General features: G+C 45.6%; 2 protein-coding genes across 11 annotated transcripts in view; both read right to left on the bottom strand.

Annotated features, from left to right (window-relative positions):
- Positions 1 to 2,766, bottom strand: part of LOC110498641 (protein FAM13A) — a 76,796-nt gene extending 74,030 nt beyond the window's left edge. For 8 of the 10 annotated variants that reach the window (XM_090187703.1, XM_090187705.1, XM_090187704.1 and 5 more), the window contains exon 1: positions 2,417 to 2,766. In XM_090187703.1, the coding sequence (XP_090043829.1) occupies positions 2,417 to 2,443 (27 nt within the window). In that variant the 5' untranslated portion in view covers positions 2,444 to 2,766. The remainder of the gene's footprint in view (positions 1 to 2,416) is intronic. The other 2 variants (XM_090187715.1, XM_090187714.1) reach the window with 2 other exon arrangements.
- A 186-nt stretch (positions 2,767 to 2,952) lies between these two features.
- zgc:154142 (CUB and Tryp_SPc domain-containing protein) overlaps positions 2,953 to 21,531 on the bottom strand; it is a 41,961-nt gene continuing 23,382 nt past the window's right edge. The window contains 16 exon segments of the mRNA XM_090187702.1: positions 2,953 to 3,829; positions 4,593 to 4,753; positions 7,175 to 7,370; positions 7,579 to 7,672; positions 7,810 to 7,904; positions 8,002 to 8,114; positions 8,626 to 8,808; positions 9,026 to 9,247; positions 10,372 to 10,506; positions 11,168 to 11,330; positions 11,333 to 11,394; positions 11,861 to 12,044; positions 12,218 to 12,381; positions 15,307 to 15,584; positions 17,071 to 17,171; positions 17,977 to 18,086. Coding sequence (XP_090043828.1) covers positions 3,638 to 3,829; positions 4,593 to 4,753; positions 7,175 to 7,370; positions 7,579 to 7,672; positions 7,810 to 7,904; positions 8,002 to 8,114; positions 8,626 to 8,808; positions 9,026 to 9,247; positions 10,372 to 10,506; positions 11,168 to 11,330; positions 11,333 to 11,394; positions 11,861 to 12,044; positions 12,218 to 12,381; positions 15,307 to 15,584; positions 17,071 to 17,171; positions 17,977 to 18,086 — 2,453 coding nt within the window. The 3' untranslated portion in view covers positions 2,953 to 3,637.

The following is a 21,531-nucleotide window of genomic DNA, read 5'->3' as shown; positions in this document are numbered from 1 at the left end:
TAACGACCGTTCCACAGGTGCATGTTCATTAATTGTTTATGGTTCATTGAACAAGCATGGGAAACTGTGTTTAAACCCTTTACAATGAAGATCTGTGAAGTTATTTGGATTTTTATGAATTATCTTTGAAAGACAGGGTCCTGAAAAAGGGACATTTATTTTTTTGCTGAGTTTGTGTCTCTAATATGGTCATACATTTGGCAGCTCAGTTTCCAACTCCATTTTGTGGGCAGTGTGCACATAGCCTGTCTTCTCTTGAGAGCCAGGTCTGCCTACGGTGACCTTTCTCAATAGCAAGGCTATGCTCACTGAGTCTGTACATAGTCAAAGCTTTCCTTAATTTTGTGTCAGTCTCAGTGGTCAAGTATTCTGCCACTGTGTACTCTCTGTTTAGGGACAAATAGCATTCTAGTTTGTTCTGGTTTTTGTTAATTCTTTCCAATGTGTCAAGTAATTATCTTTTTGTTTTCTCATGATTTGGTTGGGTCTAATTTGTGTTGCTGTCCTGGGGCTCTGTGGGGTCTGTTTGTGTTTGTGAACAGAGCCCCAGGACCAGCTTGCTTAGGGGACTCTTCTCCAGGTTCATCTCTCTGTAGGTGATGGCTTTGTTATGGAAGGTTTGGGAATCGCTTCCTTTTAGGTGGGTGTAGAATTTAACGGCTCTCTCTCTCACACACACACCAACTTCACGTACTTATCAGTATAATGCTTTTAATGATTTTTGCCAACTACTATAATCTTACAACTACATAGCTTGCATTTCCTTTCATGTGAATGTACTAATACCTAATGGCCTCTAGCTTGCTACTCTATTGTTGACTAGACCATTATATTGTGATTAGCCTTTTAACTCCTTATCCCCTCTCCTGTCATCATCCCACTCTCCTCCCCCAGAGGACCAGAGGGACATTATCGCACTACTGCTACAACCTCTTGACGCTGTAAAATAATGGCTTCCTATAAACACCTGGAGGGCCGTGACAGTACAGATGAAGGATGTTAATTTGATCACCCTGTTGCAGGATAATTTAAGGAAATTTAAAACATGTCGTGCATTTGAGGTTTTAAAAGATTTCTGAAGTTTGTAATTTTCACCCCGAAATTTCAGACTTGATAGATCTTTCGTAAGGGAAGGTCAACCCCTACAAAAATGTCCATGAATTATAATCCACATAATAATTCACATTTCCTGTTGCTGCAGGATTATTTTCCTGCTGTAGCAAGCTGGCTCAAATTAAGATCCTACATTTGTAGCAACTGTTGAGTGTTGAAGAGAGTAGTCCATACACTCTTCAACTACTTGTGAACTTGACAAAGCATACTTCTTTTGAAGTCCACCATCACTCCTAAGTGTCTAGATGGGATGCGAGAGCCTATTCTCATTTACACAGCTTTTTGGGAATAAATCAATTGTATGGTGATTTTAGACCACACAGAAGTTTGGCCGCCTCCTTAACTGACTCACAGAGGGGGATAGCATGCCCTAGCATGCTTCCTCTTATTCCCTCCCCCTCTTTGTCTCTCCCAATGTGGGTGACCGTAGGAGCAACTGGTATGGCAGCACCACAGGAAAAACAGTCCTAGCAGTAACAACTGCTGCTCAACTAGAAGTCTGAAGTAGTGACTAGCTTGTATCACAGTCTTCATACTATGGGGTAGTTGTTGTCCTTATAAGGCAAGTAATCCTGAGACTATAGAGGGAATGGACTAGGGTTTACTCATAATATTGCTCAAATGTTCCTTGTGTGAGATGGATATTTTTTAAAGAGTTTGTCATAACGGCTTTCATTACAGATTCCCTTTTAAAAACTGAGTCACTGGATCATTGCTAAGGAACATGGACTCAGATAGAGTTAGTTAGCATTAAGGTAGCACTGTTCTAGTCATGCTGCCATGATGCCATCTCTACTGGGTTTATGTGTTGTAGCCCATTAGGGAAGTCTGACTCAGAATTACGTGATGTCGAGTAAGAGTTACCAGGGAGAGAAAAGCTTGGTCTACCTACTGAACACACACAGTGCTGGAGAACGTTCTTCACTTTCAGTAAACACGTCTTGTCCCTGTTACTCTGATGCGTGTTTGTGTTCAGTAACCTAAATAAAGTTATTTTGAAGGTGGAGGGAGATGTAGAGCGAGAGGACAGTGTTTCAGTGCCAGCAAGAAACAGACTGCAGAACTGTGACAGCTAGAAGACATTTTAAAAAGACTCTCTCTGTGCCCAGACCGATGTAAAAGCCAACTCTCGCTGTCACACACACACACACACACACACACACACAAAAGAGTGTGCTGCCTATGGCTGAGTGAACTGTAAGAGTGTCCCGTTATACAGCCATAAAGCGCCTTGCCACCGAGATAGAAGCCCCTGTGCCTGCCAGCCGGGTCGGCTGAGGAAAAAGGCTTTGTAGCTACTTACACAGATGGTGAGCGCTCCTGCCCCCATTCTCTCAGGGAAATGCCTGCAGTCTGCAGAAAAGAAGGATGAAGAAAAATGACTATCCTCCCTCCTTCTTCTCCCTGTCTTCACTCCTGTCCCGGATACACACCGCCTAAACCTTGCCCAAAACTGGCAAACCCTTTCACCCAGACTAGTGCCATCCAAAAGTCCCCAATCAACAGCAAAAATAATCCAAGGTAGAGTGTGGAACAATGGGTAAAGACTCCAGTCTACACAGGAGATTCCTTGTTTTACAACCCCCTGTTCTGAAACACAGATTAGTGGCTGGCTGTCTCCTCCTGGGCTGAAATCTGAGCCCCGCGCTCTCATTGGCTGAGCGGATGGGTCATGTGACTAAAGGAATATCATTTTGAAGAGTCTGCCTGTAGGATTTGGCTGAGTCAGAAGGGAGAATGGATGACAGTATACTAAGGCTGGGGAGGAAAGGGGGATTTTATAATCCTTGTGAGGTAATATGTAGAATCACATTACTGTTCCAGAAGTGAGAAAATATTCAAAATAAGGATTTTATTCAAAGATCCATAATGGAAGCAATTGCAACATGAATCATGATCACATTACTTACAATATTTCTACATGGTGAGAATAGGAGTTTGATATGCAGACATTATGCGAAAAGTATTCCCTCAATCATCTGTACTGGTATACACAGTATAATCCTAATGTCCATAAGGTACTGTGGTGCTGCAGTGTATTAGACCTCCCTACTGGAGTGGCAGGTAGCCTGGCGGCTAAGAGCATTGGGCCAGGTTTGAAACCCCGAGCCGACTAGGTGAAATACTGTATCAGCCGATGTGCCCATGAGCAAGGCACTTAACCCTAATTGCTCCTTTAAGTCACACTGGGTAAGAGCATCTGCTAAATGACTCAAATATATGATGAAACCTCTTGGGGCCTGCAGTGTATAAATACTGTAGTGTTAAACCTTAATGAGTGTAGACGGTAGGATCAATCTGCCCTAACAGGATCGGATCATTTCCCACCTACCTAATAGATCATGTTATGCGTCAGGTTAAACTAATCTGATCATAGCTCTGTGGTTAGGTTCCAACTCCAACCCACACTATCCAACCTGTCAAAACAGTTTTGAGATGAGTCATTATAATCTGATCCTAGATCTGTGGTTAGGTAGCAACTAAATCAACATCCCCCAACAGTTCTGAGATCAGTGATTTCGCTTTAGTTTAGCGACTTCTCATAGATGAACCTCTTCATGTTATCACCGATCCAGTCGTTGAAGGAGGACACTCTGGTGAACACAGAGGGTTTCTTGTCCTTGATACAGCCGAAGGCGCCAAAGCTGACGATGCCGTGGACCTCCCAAGGGTCTGAGGCTGAGGGTTGGCAGGCGAAGGGTCCACCTGAGTCACCCTGCAGAGGAGGAGAGGAGAGAGGATGAGGAGAGGAGATAGGATGGAGAGAGGATGAGGAGAGGAGAGAGGATGAGGAGAGGAGAGAGGATGAGGAGAAAGGAGAGTGAACATTTTAATGTAATTATAGATGACAACTAAAATAATCGCTAGTGAATTATTTTCAGACATTAATTCACATCATAGGATAGGAAGCACACGTACTCAACGTACTCAGGCTACTAAGGCTATACGGTAAACACACTACAGAGGGAAAGAACAACACTGAGAGTAGCACAAGAGCTGCTGGGTAAAATACATAGCAGCACGTGGAGGTCAAAGACTCACACTGCTGTCATTCATATGGACCTCATTATGACAGACAACTATGTAGTTCCTATGCTCTTTGTCCTCTGTCCCACCACAACAACAAACTAATTAAACCATTATCAAGGCTGACTGATCACAAACAAATGCTATGTGCTGTGTTACATAATGCATTCCAATCAGGAGAAACCACCGGACTGTATTATCATTGTGTAATATAACAACAAGCCACTTGGTCTCGGTCGAAGCCAAGGTGATACAACCAGCCAACCCCCGTAACCTCCCCCAAAACTAAGCACTAAAGCTGGTTAGTTAGGTTGAACAACCAGGCCTTCTCCCAACCTCTCCTAGCGCAAAACGAGCCACTCTCTGGATAATAGGTTGTACCACCAGGCTCTTTCGGTTCCTCCCCTTGCCCAAAACGAGGCACTGTAGCTGGGTAGGGGTCCGTAGTCTACCTGGCAGGCTGACTTGAGCTCGTCTGGAGACTCGTATCCGGCACAGATCATAGAGGGTCTCAGGGTGTCCCACCAGTAGGCTGGCTTACTGCAGGTGGCGAATGGGACGATGGGCAGGGCTGCCTGGTTCAACTTCTTAGATACAACAGGGAAGAGGCTACCTGGAGAGAGAGAGATGGGAGGAAGGGGGAGGGCCGGCAAGTTAGGGGAGTGGCGAGATAGTCATGCCCATGTAATGTTCCCCATGCAAATGTCTATAATGACCATTACAACTGCTGTCTAATTCAACATGGACATGATCACATGGTCGCCATGCTAGCTAGCTTCTTAGCTTGCAAGCCTCGCTATCCTCATTGAACCCGATGTGAATAGCCTTAACATATCACTCCTCCTTGTATCTCTATACATGACTAATGTATGGATATCCAGTATGTCTACTAGCTATGTTATAGTCCTATACTAGAGTAATCACTGAGAGTCAATGGGAGCGCAGATAGATACAGAACAGAAGATGTTAGAGTCGGATATAGCATTGTGTGTGTCACTGCCTTGTCACTGTGTGAGTGGTTGAGTGCTTTCTTTGTCTCTCTCTGGGGTCATCTGCTGCAGTGCTGAGTTGATTCAGACTCTATACGTGGTGTCAATAGTGTGCTGAGTTGACTCAGACTCTATACGTGGTGTCAATAGTGTGCTGAGTTGATTCAGACTCTATACGTGGTGTCAATAGTGTGCTGAATTGATTCAGACTCTATACGTGGTGTCAATGCTGTGGAGTGCCACCTGGCCTCATGAAAACTTTATCAGCCCTGAAAAGAACATGACACACCCAGTCAGCCAACACCAGGCTTTGCATTAATATTGTAGCCTGCTTATAATCCCTCCTAGGCGAGGAAATCTATTAATTGACTAAAGCTCAGCGTTCAACACCTGGGACTAAACACCTCCCTCTGCAACTGGATCCTGGACTTCCTGACAGGCCCCTCCCCCCCAGGTGGTGAGGGTAGGTAGCAACACATCTGCCACGCTGATCCTCAACACTGGAGCTCCCCAGGGGTACGTGCTCAGTCCCTTCCTGTACCCCCTGTTCACCCACGACTGCATGGCCAGCTATGACTCCAACACCATCATTAAGTTTGCAGATGACACAACAGTGGTAGGCCTGATCACCGACAACGACGAGACAGCCTATAGGGAGGAAGTCAGAGACCTGGCCGGGTGGTGCCAGAATAACAACCTATCCCTCAACCTAACCAAGACTAAGGAGATTATTGTGGACTACAGGAAAAGGAGGACCGAGCACGCCCCCATTCTCAACGACAGGGCTGTAGTGGAGCAGGTTGAGAGCTTCAAGTTCCTTGGTGTCCACATCAACAACAAACTAGAATGGTGCAAACACAAGACAGTCATGAAGAGGGCACGACAAGGCTTATTCCCCCTCAGGAAACTAAAAAGATTTGGCATGGGTCCTGAGATGCTCAAAAGGTTCTACAGCTGCAACATCGAGGGCACTGGTTGCATTACTGCCTGGTATGGCAATTGCTCGGCCTCTGACCGCAAGGCCTTATGGAGGGTAGTGCGTACGGCCCAGTACATCACTAGGGCTAAGCTGCCTGCCACCCAGGACCTCTACACCAGGCGGTGTCAGAGGAAGGCCCTAAAAATTGTCAAAGACCCCAGCCACCCCAGTCATAGACTGTTCTCTCTACCGCATGGCAAGCGGTACCGGAGTGCCAAGTCTAGGACAAAAAGGCTTCTCAACAGTGTTTATCCCCAAGCCATAAGACTCCTGAACAGGTAATCAAATGGCTACCTGGACTATTTGCATTGTGTGCCCCCCCAACCCTTCTTTTACACTGCTGCTACTCTCTGTTTATCATATATGCACAGTCACTTTAACTATACATTCATGTACTTACTACTTCAATTGGGCCGACCAACCAGTGCTCCCGCACATTGGCTAACCGGGCTATCTGCATTGTGTCCCACCCACCACCTGTCAACCCCTCTTTTACGCTACTGCTACTCTCTGTTCATCATATATGCATAGTCACTTTAACAATATCTACATGTACAGACTACCTCAATCAGCCTGACTAACCGGTGTCTGTATGTAGCCTCACTACTTTTATAGCCTCACTACTGTATACAGCCTGTCTTTTTACTGTTGTTTTATTTCTTTACCTACCGATTGTTCACCTAATACCTTTTTTGCCCTATTGGTTAGAGCCTGTAAGTAAGCATTTCACCTGTTATATTCAGCGCACGTGACAAATAAACTTTGATCTTGATTTGATTTGAATGCCCTGAGCTTGGTGAGATGGGTGGAGCTATCAATGTCAGTTTGAGGAGAGGTTCTTTGGGGCTGCTGATGTTATAGCATCATAAAATAGTTAAATGTTTAGTCTCAGCAGAGGTAGGTATTGCTATGCAATATGTGCCGTGTATTTAAATGGTGTATTTTCAAATGTGTATTTGAAGTGGTGTGTCATGTATCTGAATTGCCAGGGTGTGTGTCTGTATGTGCACCTACGAGTGTGCCTATTGATGAACTACTATTCCTTAAAACCATAAAAAAAACATACCTTTCTCGTCGCCCCACCCCGTGACGTAGCAGGGTTTCCCAGCAGGCATCAGGGCGCCGAGCGCCGGCAGACACACGGGACTAATCTCCCTGGTCATGTTGACTTCAGAGCTCAAATGCACCAGGGCGATGTCGTTAGTGATGTCCGTCTTGTCCTGCTCGTACACGAAGCCCTTGTGCCTGATGATGCCGTCCACCTGGAGTCAAAGAAATCAAAAATCAAATGAAACTTTATTTAGAAGAAGAAAGAAAAACATCGCCACCTACTTTACAGTAAATCAATAAAAATGAAGGAGATAAAAAACCATCAATAATAATACAGAAAGAGAGATATCATATTCCAGTTTATACTTAGATATTACAAGCTTTTATATCTCAATAAATAAACATTCAAATGCTGTTCACCTTGTAGCAGGCCTCATGGGAAGGGAGGTCCCGGGATGAGTTCATGTGGTGTTTACCCAGACACATGCGCCAATAGGTGGGGTTACCCAGAGGCCTGGATGGGGTCGGTGGAGAAGGGATTTTTGGTTAAGGTTAGAAAGTTAAAGGGAGTTTCTATTATTACGAACATTTTGGGATTGGATAGAATAATGTGTTAATGTGAGGTGTGTGTGTGTGTGTGTATGTGCTTACGCCATGAAGCAGTGAGCGGCCGTCAGGACCCATTGCTTGTGGATCAGGGAGCCTCCACAGCCATGCATGTAGGGGATGGGATTAAACGGACTGGCCTGAAGAGAGAGAGATTCATCAACATACATGATTACACGCCCACACATGCATGTAGGCACTAGTTGCAAATAAGTCCTGCACATACCCAGGCCTCACCTGCATGGAGACTTGCCAGGGCCAGGAGTGGGGCACAGCCTCTACCCCGTTGACCACTCTCAAGGTGGCACTACTGGGGGGTACAGCAGGGCTGCCACACGTCTCAGGCCAGCCTATAGGAAGAAGAGAGACAGGTCAATATACAGTTAATAAAAAGGTACTCATGAAAGTCTTTTCAAAGTGTCAGTCAGTGGGAAATGTCACCGTGCTGTTGGAAAGGGATAGCCACTTATAACTGAAGTCTGGTTGAGCTGGCAAGGCTCCAATTGATGTACCTAGAGACAATGTCTCTGTGGTAAACATAGCAGTTGTCCAGATGAACTTCCCATGAGAAGATAGAAGTTGGCCATTTTTAGTTTAGTTTTGACAGAGAGTCATGCTGAGACCAAGGTCACTTTTACAGATGAGCCCTGTATACACATCAATACACACATCAATATTCACATCAATACACGAAAAGCAAAACACAATCATAGAAAAACACATTCTCAGTAAAATGGTCTTCAATCTGCATTTGCCACAGATCTAAGGTCAGATATTTTTATTCCCCCTAATGGTTCATGTTAGGATTTGCGTCAGGGTAATCTGATCCTCGATCTGTGGTTAACCAGCGGTTGTACTTACTGATAGTGATGTTGTCCCATGGGTTAGCGGGAGGGGGAGGCAGAGTGGGGAACAAGTTGGGATCAGTGGTCCAGTAACCACGGAAACCCTTCTCCACATTGGCTTTGTTGCTGAGGAAACGGACCACAGCCGTGTTGCCGACGACAGTAACCTCAGCGGGCGGCGCAAAGCCACAGAAGCGATCTGCACAGGTAAAAAATCACAAACAAGAAAAGTATTATTGAAGTAATGTAGATTTATCACATATACTGTACTTAGTTACATTGATCAAAGTAATGCACCCTTGAAAAAATTACAATTTGTAACTTGAATCCACAGCAGTTCGCAGAAATCCAACAAAATATCCTCTATGAATTATACTTCAATGGCATCTCTATAGTGTTATCGCTATGGTACCAACCTTGTGAGGTCAACCCTGCTCCACCGTAGATCTCCACGTAGTCCACACACTGTCCCAGCTGGTTCACGGCCTGCACCTCAAAATGGGTGAAGACAATGTGGATGTTCGAAGCTGAGGGGATGGAGATACGCCAGGTACACACAGCCTGGTCTAGGTAGTTGTTAGGCCAGTTGGGAGAGGTGAGTTCTCCCTGCTCACTGCTGAAGACACCTCCACATGAAGCTGTAGGAGGAAGTGGGAGAGAGGAGGGTGGGGAGAGTCTGTGTGTAAAGACTTTGTGTAAATCCATAAGAATGTTAGGCTGGCCTCCCAGGTGGCGCAGTGGTCTAGGGCACTGCATCACAGCGCTAGCTGTGCCACCAGAGACTGGGAGGTCCGTGGGGCGACGCACAATTGGCCTAGCGTCGTCCGGGTTAGGGAGGGTTTGGCCGGTAGGGATATCCTTGTCTCATCGCGCACCAGCGACTCCTGTGGCGGGCCGGGTGCAGTGCGCACTAACCAGGGTCGCCAGGTGCACAGTGTTTCCTCCGACACATTGGTGCGACTGGCTTCCGGGTTGGATGCGCACTGTGTTAAGAAGCAGTGCGGCTTGGTTGGGTTGTGTTTCGGCGGACGCATGACTTTCGACCTTCGTCTCTCCCGAGCCTGTACGGGAGTTGTCAGCGATGAGACAAGATAGTAACTACTAATAATTGGATACTACGAAATTGGGGAGAAAAAGGGGGTAAAAATGTTTGTTGTTAGGCTTAGTGGTGAAACTGAAGGTGCGCCTAAGCAGTGATCTGAAGTCAGATATGTATTCCGCCATGGCCCGTATGGTGAATGTTCACATTAGGACTGTTGCTAATGGTGCTGATCCTAGAACTGTGCTTAGAGGCTTCTTCCACAAGGAACGTCTGTCCATTCACCCAGCTCCACTCACCTTGGCTGGGGTCCAGAGCCTTCCAGGAGGCCCTGAAGCCCAACTCCACTCACCCTGGCTGGGGTCCAGAGCCTTCCAGGAGGCCCTGAAGCCCAGCTCCACTCACCCTGGCTGGGGTCCACAGCCTTCCAGGTGGCCCTGAAGCCCAGCTCCACTCACTCTGGCTGGGGTCCAGAGCCTTCCAGGAGGCCCTGAAGCCCAGCTCCACTCACCCTGGCTGGGGTCCACAGCCTTCCAGGTGGCCCTGAAGCCCAGCTCCACTCACCCTGGCTGGGGTCCACAGCCTTCCAGGTGGCCCTGAAGCCCAGCTCCACTCACCCTGGCTGGGGTCCACAGCCTTCCAGGAGGCCCTGAAGCCCAGCTCCACTCATCCTGGCTGGGGTCCACAGCCTTCCAGGTGGCCCTGAAGCCCAGCTCCACTCACCCTGGCTGGGGTCCAGAGCCTTCCAAGTGGCCCTGAAGCCGGTGTCCACCACCTTGTTGTTGGAGGTGAAATAGAGGCTCAGTCTGTCACCGATACTCACTAGGTCCTGAGGGGGAATGTGACTGCAGTAGGTACCTACAAAGGAGACATAAGGAGGTTATAAGGTGACGTGGTGAGGTTATAAAGATGCATTAAGGGGTCATAAGGAGGCATGCAGTGCATCCCTTAATTGGTCTCCTCTCCTTCATATGTACTGACAGGATAGAGAGAAGCAAGATCTTTCTCCTGATATGAGACAAATCAAGGGTTTCAAAGGCTAATCAAACATTGTTGGCGGAATCTTTTTGTGCAAACAATGTCTCCTGGGCCTTAATCTACAACTGTCATTATGATAACGACAGTAATCTGTCTACTGTGATTAATGATATTCAACTACCCTATTATCAAGTCCATCAATACGTGTCCTGGCTGACAAAGCATATCAGTTGTTGAAGAGACAAGAGCATTCTCTGTTACAGCTTTCTTGTCACAGTGTTTCATCTTGCCTTCCAGTCAGTTGTACGGCTGCCAGAGCAAACAACTTGACTCTGAAATGTCATTTACTCTTAATCATATTGGAAAGTAATGACATTGACGTGTTTGAGGTGAGACACAATAACGCACACAGTAATCTCATTTATCAGACACAAGTGACCCCGCAAATTAATCGTCAGACAGGGTGTGTGTGCTCACGCACATATCACCTACCCCCCCTCCTCCCACACACACCAAAGACCCTTACATACGGCTGTACTACCTAGGCTGGCTAAGCTGTCGTTGATGGTGACCTTGTCGTTGAGACACAGCTGGGTGTCCTCCAGGGAGAAGTTGTGGAAGTGCAGGTGGACCAGTTTACCGTCGGGCACCTTGATGTGCCACTGGCAGTGGGCACCGTTACTGTAGCTGCCCGGGTGCCCACAGCCCGGGTGCTGGACAACACGCCGCTCTCGCCAGCCATGTCCTTTGGCCCGCCGCAGCCAGATGCTACAAAGAGAGGAGGAGAGGGGATGGGAAGTAAGTTGAAGGGAGGACAGGAAGGGACAAAGAGAGAAAGAGGGGAGTCGGAAAGAGAGAGAGGGAAAGAGAGAGAAAGAGGGGAGTCGGAGAGAGAGAGAGAGAAAGAGCGAGAGAGGAGCAGGAAAAAAAAGATGTCACGCCACTCCAAATCAACCAAAAAGCTTGATATTAGAAACCGATTTAGACCGGTTGGAACCAGTTCTCGAGTGGCAGTGCAGTCGCAGGCACTGCATCTCAGTGCTAGAGGTGTCACTACAGAGCCTGGTTTGATTCCAGGCTGTATCACAACCGGCCGTGATTGGGAGTCCCATTGGGCGGCGCACAATTGGCCAATCGTCGTCCAGGTTAGGGTTTGGCTGGGGTAGGATGTCATTGTAAATAAGAATTTGTTCCTAACTGACTTGCCTAGTTAAATAAAGGTTAAATAACCTACTGTGCTGTTTGTACATGTCCCTGCGGATGACATTCTCCATCCAGGGGATGTAGGCCGAGGCACGGGTGAACACAGAGGGTTTCTTGTCCATGATGCAGCCATTGGGACCAAAGCTGGTGATGCCGTGCACCTCCCAGGGAGCGTTGGCAGAGTCCTGGCACACCAGGGGACCACCTGAATCCCCCTGTGTCACATGGCGATGGTCAACAGCACTTCATATTGATGACATCATCAACACAACCATGACAAAATTAATCAAATAGTTTTTTTGTATCATGTAAACACTGCATAAGTCAATGGATAATTTTTTGCATTATACAGTATAATATTATGCGGGTATATATCCCACTTGAGTACCTGACAGACAGACTTGAGCTCGTCAGGCAAGGTGTAGCCCATGCAGATCATGGAGGTCTTGACCTGGAACCACCAGTAGTCCAGCTTCTTACAGGTGTTGAAGGGCACCACCGGCAGGGCCACCTGGTTCAGGGTCTCAGCCACTTTGGCATTCATGGAATCACCTGATTAAAAAAGATAGAACCGGTTAATTTATTGTTTGGTCCTCAGCCACTTTGGCATTCATGGAATCACCTGATTAAAAAAGATAGAACCGGTTAATTTATTGTTTGGTCCTCAGCCACTTTGGCATTCATGGAATCACCTGATTAAAAAAGATAGAACCGGTTAATTTATTGTTTGGTCCTCAGCCACTTTGGCATTCATGGAATCACCTGATTAAAAAAGATAGAACTGGTTAATTTATTGTTTGGTCCTCAGATACTTTGGTATTCATGGAATCACCTGATTAAAAAATATATAACTGGTTAATTTATTGTTTGGTCCTCAGCTACTTTGGTATTCATGGAATCTCCTGATTAAAAATAAATGAGTTGCTCCAGTTAATTTATTGTTATCAACTGATAGTGCTTGACATTTATTTTCGACTAATCCTTTTTAGATGCTTTTTCATAGAAAACAAAGGCTGTGTTTACACAGGCAGCCCAATTGCGATCTTTTTTTCACTAGTTGGTATCAGATCAGCTCTGAAAAAGAGCTGATTTGAAAAGATCTGATGTGATTGGTCAAAAGACCAATTAGTGAACCAAAAAAAGAACAGAATTGGGCTGCCTGTGTGAACGCAGCCAAAGACGCGTACAGCGAGATCAACGTTGAAATTCAGTGGATGTATTTTCAATTGTTAACCAACAGAGGGGGTGAAAGCACCGGAAGAACTGGAACCAGGATTGGCAGTATGGAAATAGGAAAACTGGTCAAGGAATGAGTTATGGTGGTTGGATGGATTGTTGTATTTTGTTGTAACTTGTACCTGCTTGTATATATTTGTGGAAGGGAAGAGTCATATGTTTTTTTCTGACAGCAAAATTAGGTCACAATCCTAATATCTTGCTCTGACTGTATCCCACTTACAGTGCCTTGCGAAAGTATTCGGTCCCCTTGAACTTTGCGATCTTTTGCCACATTTCAGGCTTCAAACATAAAGATATAAAACTGTATTTTTTTGTGAAGAATCAACAACAAGTGGGACACAATCATGAAGTGGAACGACATTTATTGGATATTTCAAACTTATTTAACAAATCAAAAACTGAAAAATTGGGCGTGCAAAATTATTCAGCCCCTTTACTTTCAGTGCAGCAAACTCTCTCAGAAGTTCAGTGAGGATCTCTGAATGATCCAATGTTGACCTAAATGACTAATGATGATAAATACAATCCACCTGTGTGTAATCAAGTCTCCGTATAAATGCACCTGCACTGTGATAGTCTCAGAGGTCCGTTAAAAGCACAGAGAGCATCATGAAGAACAAGGAACACACCAGGCAGGTCCGAGATACTGTTGTGAAGAAGTTTAAAGCCGTATTTGGATACAAAACGATTTCCCAAGCTTTAAACATCCCAAGGAGCACTGTGCAAGCGATAATATTGAAATGGAAGGAGTATCAGACCACTGCAAATCTACCAAGACCTGGCCGTCCCTCTAAACTTTCAGCTCATACAAGGAGAAGACTGATCAGAGATGCAGCCAAGAGGCCCATGATCACTCTGGATGAACTGCAGAGATCTACAGCTGAGGTGGGAGACTCTGTCCATAGGACAACAATCAGTCGTATATTGCACAAATCTGGCCTTTATGGAAGAGTGGCAAGAAGAAAGACATTTCTTAAAGATATCCATAAAAAGTGTTGTTTAAAGTTTGCCACAAGCCACCTGGGAGACACACCAAACATGTGGAAGAAGGTGCTCTGGTCAGATGAAACCAAAATTGAACTTTTTGGCAACAATGCAAAACGTTATGTTTGGCGTAAAAGCAACACAGCAACACACCATCCCCACTGTCAAACATGGTGGTGGCAGCATCATGTTTTGGGCCTGCTTTTCTTCAGCAGGGACAGGGAAGATGGTTAAAATTGATGGGAAGATGGATGGAGCCAAATACAGGACCATTCTGGAAGAAAACCTGATGGAGTCTGCAAAAGACCTGAGACTGGGACGGAGATTTGTCTTCCAACAAGACAATGATCCAAAACATAAAGCAAAATCTACAATGGAATGGTTCAAAAATAAACATATCCAGGTGTTAGAATGGCCAAGTCAAAGTCCAGACCTGAATCCAATCGAGAATCTGTGGAAAGAACTGAAAACTGCTGTTCACAAATGCTCTCCATCCAACCTCACTGAGCTCGAGCTGTTTTGCAAGGAGGAATGGGAAAAAAATTCAGTCTCTCGATGTGCAAAACTGATAGAGACATACCCCAAGCGACTTACAGCTGTAATCGCAGCAAAAGGTGGCGCTACAAAGTATTAATTTAAAGGGGCTGAATAATTTTGCACGCCCAATTTTTCAGTTTTTGATTTGTTAAAAAAGTTTGAAATATCCAATAAATGTCGTTCCACTTCATGATTGTGTCCCACTTGTTGTTGATTCTTCACAAAAAAATACAGTTTTATATCTATATGTTTGAAGCCTGAAATGTGGCAAAAGGTCGCAAAGTTCAAGGGGGCCAAATACTTTCGCAAGGCACTGTATCTACACAATGCATATTGTAGCACCCTTAACCCAACCCCTAGCAACCTCGTCAAGAGATTTGGATCACAGCATAAGGTGTTGGGTTGATAGGCGCTGGTCTGGGCTACCCCTCCAATATCATGGTGTCCTCCAATAGGAGTCACAATAAATGGCAGACATCACAAAACATCTCAAGCCCTCACCAGTCTTCATCTCCACAGCCGATGGCATAACATTGATTGTGTGTTCACTACACAACGCCTGTGTCCCAAATGGCACCCTATTCCCTATGCAGTGTGCTACTTTTGACCAGGGCCCATAGGGCTCTATATAGGGAATAGGGTGGAATTTGGGACGCATCCAAATACTCATGAGACAAAAGAGGTCACAGGAAATCGTGGACGTCCCAAACCCCTCACCAGACTCATCTCCCCAGCCGGTGGCGTAACACTTCTTGCCCCCCTCCAGAACCTCCTCCAGGGAGGGCAGGCAGGAGTAGGAGATCTGATCGCTGGGGGTCACTTCCCCACCCAGCCTGACGAGGGCGATGTCGAACTCCACCGTGGGCAACGTGGGGTACTTGAAGCCCTCGTGGCGGTAGATGCCCGTCACGCCGAAGCAGCGCTCCGTGTCTTCTGTGAACGTCAGGTTGTGTTTGCCCAGGCACATTTTCCAGCGCTGGAGCTCGTCAGCGTACCTGCAGAGAGTGCGAGTCACATAGATCCTAATGTTTAGTGCACTCATTGTATAAACACACACACTGATGCAGACATCCTCCTTAACATAACCACCCATAACTACATCATAGAAATTGAATGATTTGACTTGGGAATATACACTTTAAAGGATCTATTTCTATGTACAAAACCAACCACCAACCGACAGAAAAACCTACAGTGTACAGAGTTCGCTGGCAATAGCAGCATACCATCAATTCCTATCTATCAGCATGGTTCTCTGTGACAGGGCAGAATTAACTCTGTGGGTCATTATACACAGTTGGAGACATTAATTGGACTAACAAGACCCAGCACCAGCCCTGTAACAAGTCTTAGATAAGGACCTTGGTAATGGTTGTGACAGACAGAGGCATAGGCGTCCCAAAGAACTGCCTGTCTGCATTACGATAATAGGCTCCAGACACAGGGAGGGACATTTTCTCAACTTTCATGGTCTAAAAATACTTTTCTGTTTTGTTTACTTCACATGACACAGAACAATATTACGTAATGTCAGCTCAGTGGTGTAAAGTACAAGTCCCAAGTACTACTTAAGTCGTTTTTTTGGGGTAGCTGTACCTTTAGTATAGATTTTTTTGACAACTTTTAGTTTTACTCCACTACATTCCTAAAGAAAATAATGTACTTTTTAATCTATACATTTTCCTTGACACCCACAAGTACTTGTTACATTCCGAATGCTTAGCAGCAGGGTAGGAACATTTTCCAATTCAAGAACATCAAGAAAACATCCCTGGTCATCACTACTGCCTCTTATCTGGCAGACTCACTAAACACAAATGCTCCATTTGTAAATTATGTCTGAGTTTTGTAGTGTGCTTAATATTAGGAATGTAAAATGATTTAATACTTTTACTTTTTCTTTTGATACTTAAATATATTTTAGCAATTACATTTACTTTTGATACTTAAGTACATTTAAAACCAAATACTTTTAGACTTTTACTCAGGTAGTATTTTACTGGGTGACTTTCACTTTTACTTGAGTAATTTTCTATTAAGTTATCTTTACATTTACTTAAGTATGACCATTGGGTACATTTCACACCACTGTGTCAGCTCAATCAAATGTAAAAGGTACATTTTAAAATCTCAAAAGGTAAAAATGTATGCCAAAATTGTCTTGTTTTGTGCACACCATAGAGACATGCTGGCCTACATGTACGGTGATATGTACCTGTGACACAGTTGAGGGGAGTGCACATTTATAGGAATAGAATTACCGCCCAACACGGAATGGACCATTGACTTGAATGAGAATGTCTGTTCTAGTAATTCTGCCTCTGTGTCTACGTCCTAAATGGCACCCTTTTCCCCTATATATTTCACTACTTTTGACCAGGGCCTATGCGTCTCAAATGGCACCCTATTCCCTATAGGTCCTGGTCAAAAGTAGTGCCCTAAATAGGGTGCCATTTGGGACTCAGCCTGTAGTTCATTCACCGTATGAAGCAATGGGCAGCTGTCATAACCCAGTTCTTATGGATGAGAGTTCCTCCGCAGGTGTGGAAGAACTTGGGCGTCTCCTGACTGCTAGGCCAAACCTGGGTAAAATAAAACATCAGCTTTTAAAGTGATAGATCACCCAAATTATTCAATGACATGTTGGTTTCCTTAGCCTGTAAGCAGTCTACGGACAAGGTACGATAGCAATCCATGCTATGGGCCATGTCCCTAGACTGCTCACAGGGCAAGGAAACCAATATGTCATTTGTTTGAACTATTCCATCAATAGTGAGCCAGTCGTGCCTATTTGTCTTCTAAAGGCCAAATCTGTGGGACAGACAGTGCGCAAACACACAACCACCCACACGCACAAACAAGCATAGTGTACGACGATGCCTCTGATATAATCAAAGTTGTTTTAAATAATGATGGGGTTGAGTTGAAGGGCCCCTTCTCATTAAGTTTTATTAGCAGTGTGTGTGTGTGTGTGTGTGTGTGTGTGTGTGTGTGTGTGTGTGTGTGTGCGCGCGCGTGTGCAGTTTCAGGGTGTGTGTGTAATCCGACCCATGTAATGATGATGTCAATTAACAAACATGTCCCATCTGAAAGAAGTCTTGTCCCTGTGACTAGTGTAGCTGCATCATGATAACAGAGAATCTCATTCAAAACCTATTGGTGATATTGCCCTTGAGAGATGAGATGTTGAGTAAATGAATTCACTTGTTGTTGTAAAAAAGTTGACACATTTGTGATGTTCCCTGATGCATAATCACGTGACTTGGTTCTGGGTATATGCCTAAGACATGTTAGCAACCAGGCAGCCATTTTGGATTTGATTCTAGAATAACAGTGTTTGATGGATCTAAATGACCCTAAATAGAGTTTAGACAGACAGTGTCTCACCTGCATGGACACCTGCCAGGGCCAGGAGTGGGGGTTGGCTGGCTCTCCATTGACTATGCGGGTGTGGATGGTGGGGGGAATGGCGGGTTTGCCACATGTGGTTGGCCATTCTAGAGTAAAGGACAGAACAGTTGTTATCTTATCTGACATCAGCGATAAGACTAAAGGGTTATTGTTTTGATAGAAGTAAGAATTTTTCCCATAGTCATCTCCTCCCCTCTCCTCTCCTATTCCTTTCCTCTCCTCTCAGCTGTGCCCGAGAAGAACCCCCCCCACCCCCCGAGGCAGCACGATGCACAGTCCATCTGTAAAACTCGATTTCAGCAATTGGCTTGGCAGGGGCCCGGCCACCTGGGGCCCATCAAAGGGTAAAGAATGGGGCAAAGGGTAAGAGACAACCAGAGGGCAACTGCTGCACTAAGGGCACTTCATACTACACTGTCTGCATCCTAAAATGGCCCCCTATTCCCTATACAGATAATAGTATACTAATTTTGACTGGAACCCTACTGGGCTCTGGTCAAAATCAATGCACTATAGAGAAGAGGGTGCCATTTGGAACGTACAACGGTCAAAATCAATGCACTATAGAGAATAGGGTGCCATTTGGAACGTACCACGGTGTTTACAGCTCCAACAAATAATCTAGTTTTACTACACATCTGGGCACTACACATCTGGGCAAATAAACCCTGGATTCTACTGTACTCTACAGACTGGCCACCTGAAGAGCTTTTGGGGGGCGTTACTTGGTCTTAGGGTCGTTGTCCTGTTGGAGGGTGAACGTTCACCCCAGTCTGAGGTCCTGAGCGCTCTCGCGCAGGTTTTCATCAAGGATCTCTCTGTAATTTGATCCATTCATCTTTCCCTAAATCCTGACTAGTCTCCCAGTCCCTGCCTGTCACCACCGTAAGGATGGTGCCAGATTTCAATCTTGGTTTCATCAGACCAGAGAATCTTGTTTCTCATGGTCTGAGAGTCTTTAGGTCACTTTTGGCAAACTCCAAGCGGGCTGTCATGTGCCTTTTACTGAGGAGTGGCTTCCGTCTGGCCACTCCACCATGAAAGCCTGATTGGCGGAGTGCTGCAGAGATTGTTGCCCTTCTGGAAGTTTCTCTCATCTCCGCAGAGGAACTCTGTAGCTCAGTCAGAATGATAGTCGGCTTCTCGGTCACCTCCCTGACCAAGGCCCTTCTCCCCCGATTGCTCAGTTTGGCCGGGCGGCCAGTTCTAGGAAGAGCCTTCCTAGAGGACAAAAATCAGTTAACCACCTAACTGAGGAACTCAACTTAACCTTGCGCAATACCCTAGATGCAGTTGCACCCCTAAAAACTAAAAACATTTCTTATAAGAAACTAGCTCCCTGGTATACAGAAAATACCCGAGCTCTGAAGCAAGCTTCCAGAAAATTTGAACGGAAATGGCGCCACACCAAACTGGAAGTCTTCCGTCTAGCTTGGAAAGACAGTACCGTGCAACATTGAAGATCCCTTACTGCTGCTCGATCATCCTATTTTTCCAACTTAATTGAGGAAAATAAGAATAATCCAAAATGTATTTTTGATACTGTCGCAAAGCTAACTAAAAAGCACTATTCCCGAAGTGTGGATGGCTTTCACTTCAGCAGTAATAAATTCATGAACTTCTTTGAGGAAAAGAATATGATTATTAGAAAGCAAATTAAGGACTGCTCTTTAAATCTGCGTATTCCTTCAAAGCTCAGTTGTCCTGATTCTGCACAACTCTGCCAGGACCTAGGATCAAGAGAGACACTCAAGTGTTTTAGTACTTTTAATGGCATCAGACTGAGGCTCTGCATCTGTCCTCGAGCTCCTAGACCTTAGTGCTGCTTTTGATACCATCGATCACCACATTCTTTTGGAGAGATTGGAAACCCAAATTGGTCTACACAGACAAGTTCTGGCCTGGTTTAGATCTTATCTGTCGGAAAGATATCAGTTTGTCTCTGTGAATGGTTTGTCCTCTGACAAATCAACTGTACATTTTGGTGTTCCTCAAGGTTCCATTTTTGGACCACTATTGTTTTCACTATATATTTTACCTCTTAGGTATGTCATTCGAAAACATAATGTTAACTTTCACTGCTATGCGGATGACACACAGCTGTACATTTCAATGAAACATGGTGAAGCCCCAAAATTGCCCTCGCTCGAAACCTGTGTTTCAGACATAAGGAAGTGGATGGCTGCAAACGTTCTACTCTTAAACTCGGACAAAACAGAGATGCTTGTTCTAGGTCCCAAGAAATAAAGAGATCTTCTGTTGAATCTGACAATTAATCTTAATGGTTGTACAGTCGTCTCAAATAAAACTGTGAAGGACCTCGGCGTTACTCTGGACCCTGATCTCTCTTTTGTCGAACATATCAAGACTGTTTCAAGGACAGCTTTTTTCCATCTACGTAACATTGCAAAAATCAGAAACTTTCTGTCCAAAAATGATGCAGAAAAATGTATCCATTCTTTTGTTACTTCTAGGTTAGACTACTGCAATGCTCTACTTTCCAGCTACCCAGATAAAGCACTAAATTAACTTCAGTTAGTGCTAAATACGGCTGCTAGAATCCTGACTAGAACCAAAACATATGATCATATTACTCCAGTGCTAGCCTCTCTACACTGGCTTCCTGTCAAGGCAAGGGCTGATTTCAAGGTTTTACTGCTAACCTGCAAAGCATTACATGGGCTTGCTCCTACCTATCTCTCTGATTTGGTCCTGCCGTACATACCTACACGTACGCTACGGTCACAAGACGCAGGCCTCCTAATTGTCCCTAGAATTTCTAAGCAAACAGCTGGAGGCAGAGCTTTCTCCTATAGAGCTCCATTTTTATGGAATGGTCTGCCTACCCATGTGAGAGACGCAGACTTGGTCTCAACCTTTAAGTCTTTACTGAAGACTCATCTCTTCAGTGGGTCATATGATTGAGTGTAGTCTGGCCCAGGAGTGTGAAGGTGAACGGAAAGGCTCTGGAGCAACGAACCGCCCTTGCTGACTGGGATTCTCTGCCTCTAACCCTATTACAGGGGCTGAGTCACTGGCTTACTGGTGCTCTTTCATCCCGTCCCTAGGAGGGGTGCGTCACTTGAGTGGGTTGAGTCACTGATGTGATCTTCCTGTCTGGGTTGGTGCCCCTCCTTGGGTTGTGCCGTGGCGGAGATCTTTGTGGGCTATACTTGGCCTTGTCTCAGGATGGTAAGTTGGTGATTGAAGATATCCCTCTAGTGGTGTGGGGGCTGTGCTTCGACAAAGTGGGTGGGGTTACAGGGCCTCCCGGGTGGCGCAGTGGTTAAGGGCGCTGTACTGCAGCGCCAGCTGTGCCACCAGAGACTCTGGGTTCGCGCTCAGGCTCTGTCGTAACCGGCCGCGACCGGGAGGTCCGTGGGGTGACGCACAATTGGCCTAGCGTCGTCCGGGTTAGGGAGGGGTTAGCCGGTAGGGATATCCTTGTCTCATCGCGCACTAGCGACTCCTGTGGCGGGCCGGGCGCAGTGCGCGCTAACCAAGGTTGCCAGGTGCACGGTGTTTCCTCCG

The sequence above is a fragment of the Oncorhynchus mykiss genome, chromosome 10 (genome assembly GCF_057628025.1).
Source record: "Oncorhynchus mykiss isolate SJ-2025 chromosome 10, ASM5762802v1, whole genome shotgun sequence".
NCBI lineage: Eukaryota > Metazoa > Chordata > Actinopteri > Salmoniformes > Salmonidae > Oncorhynchus > Oncorhynchus mykiss.
This window is presented reverse-complemented; position numbering and strand designations above follow the sequence as displayed.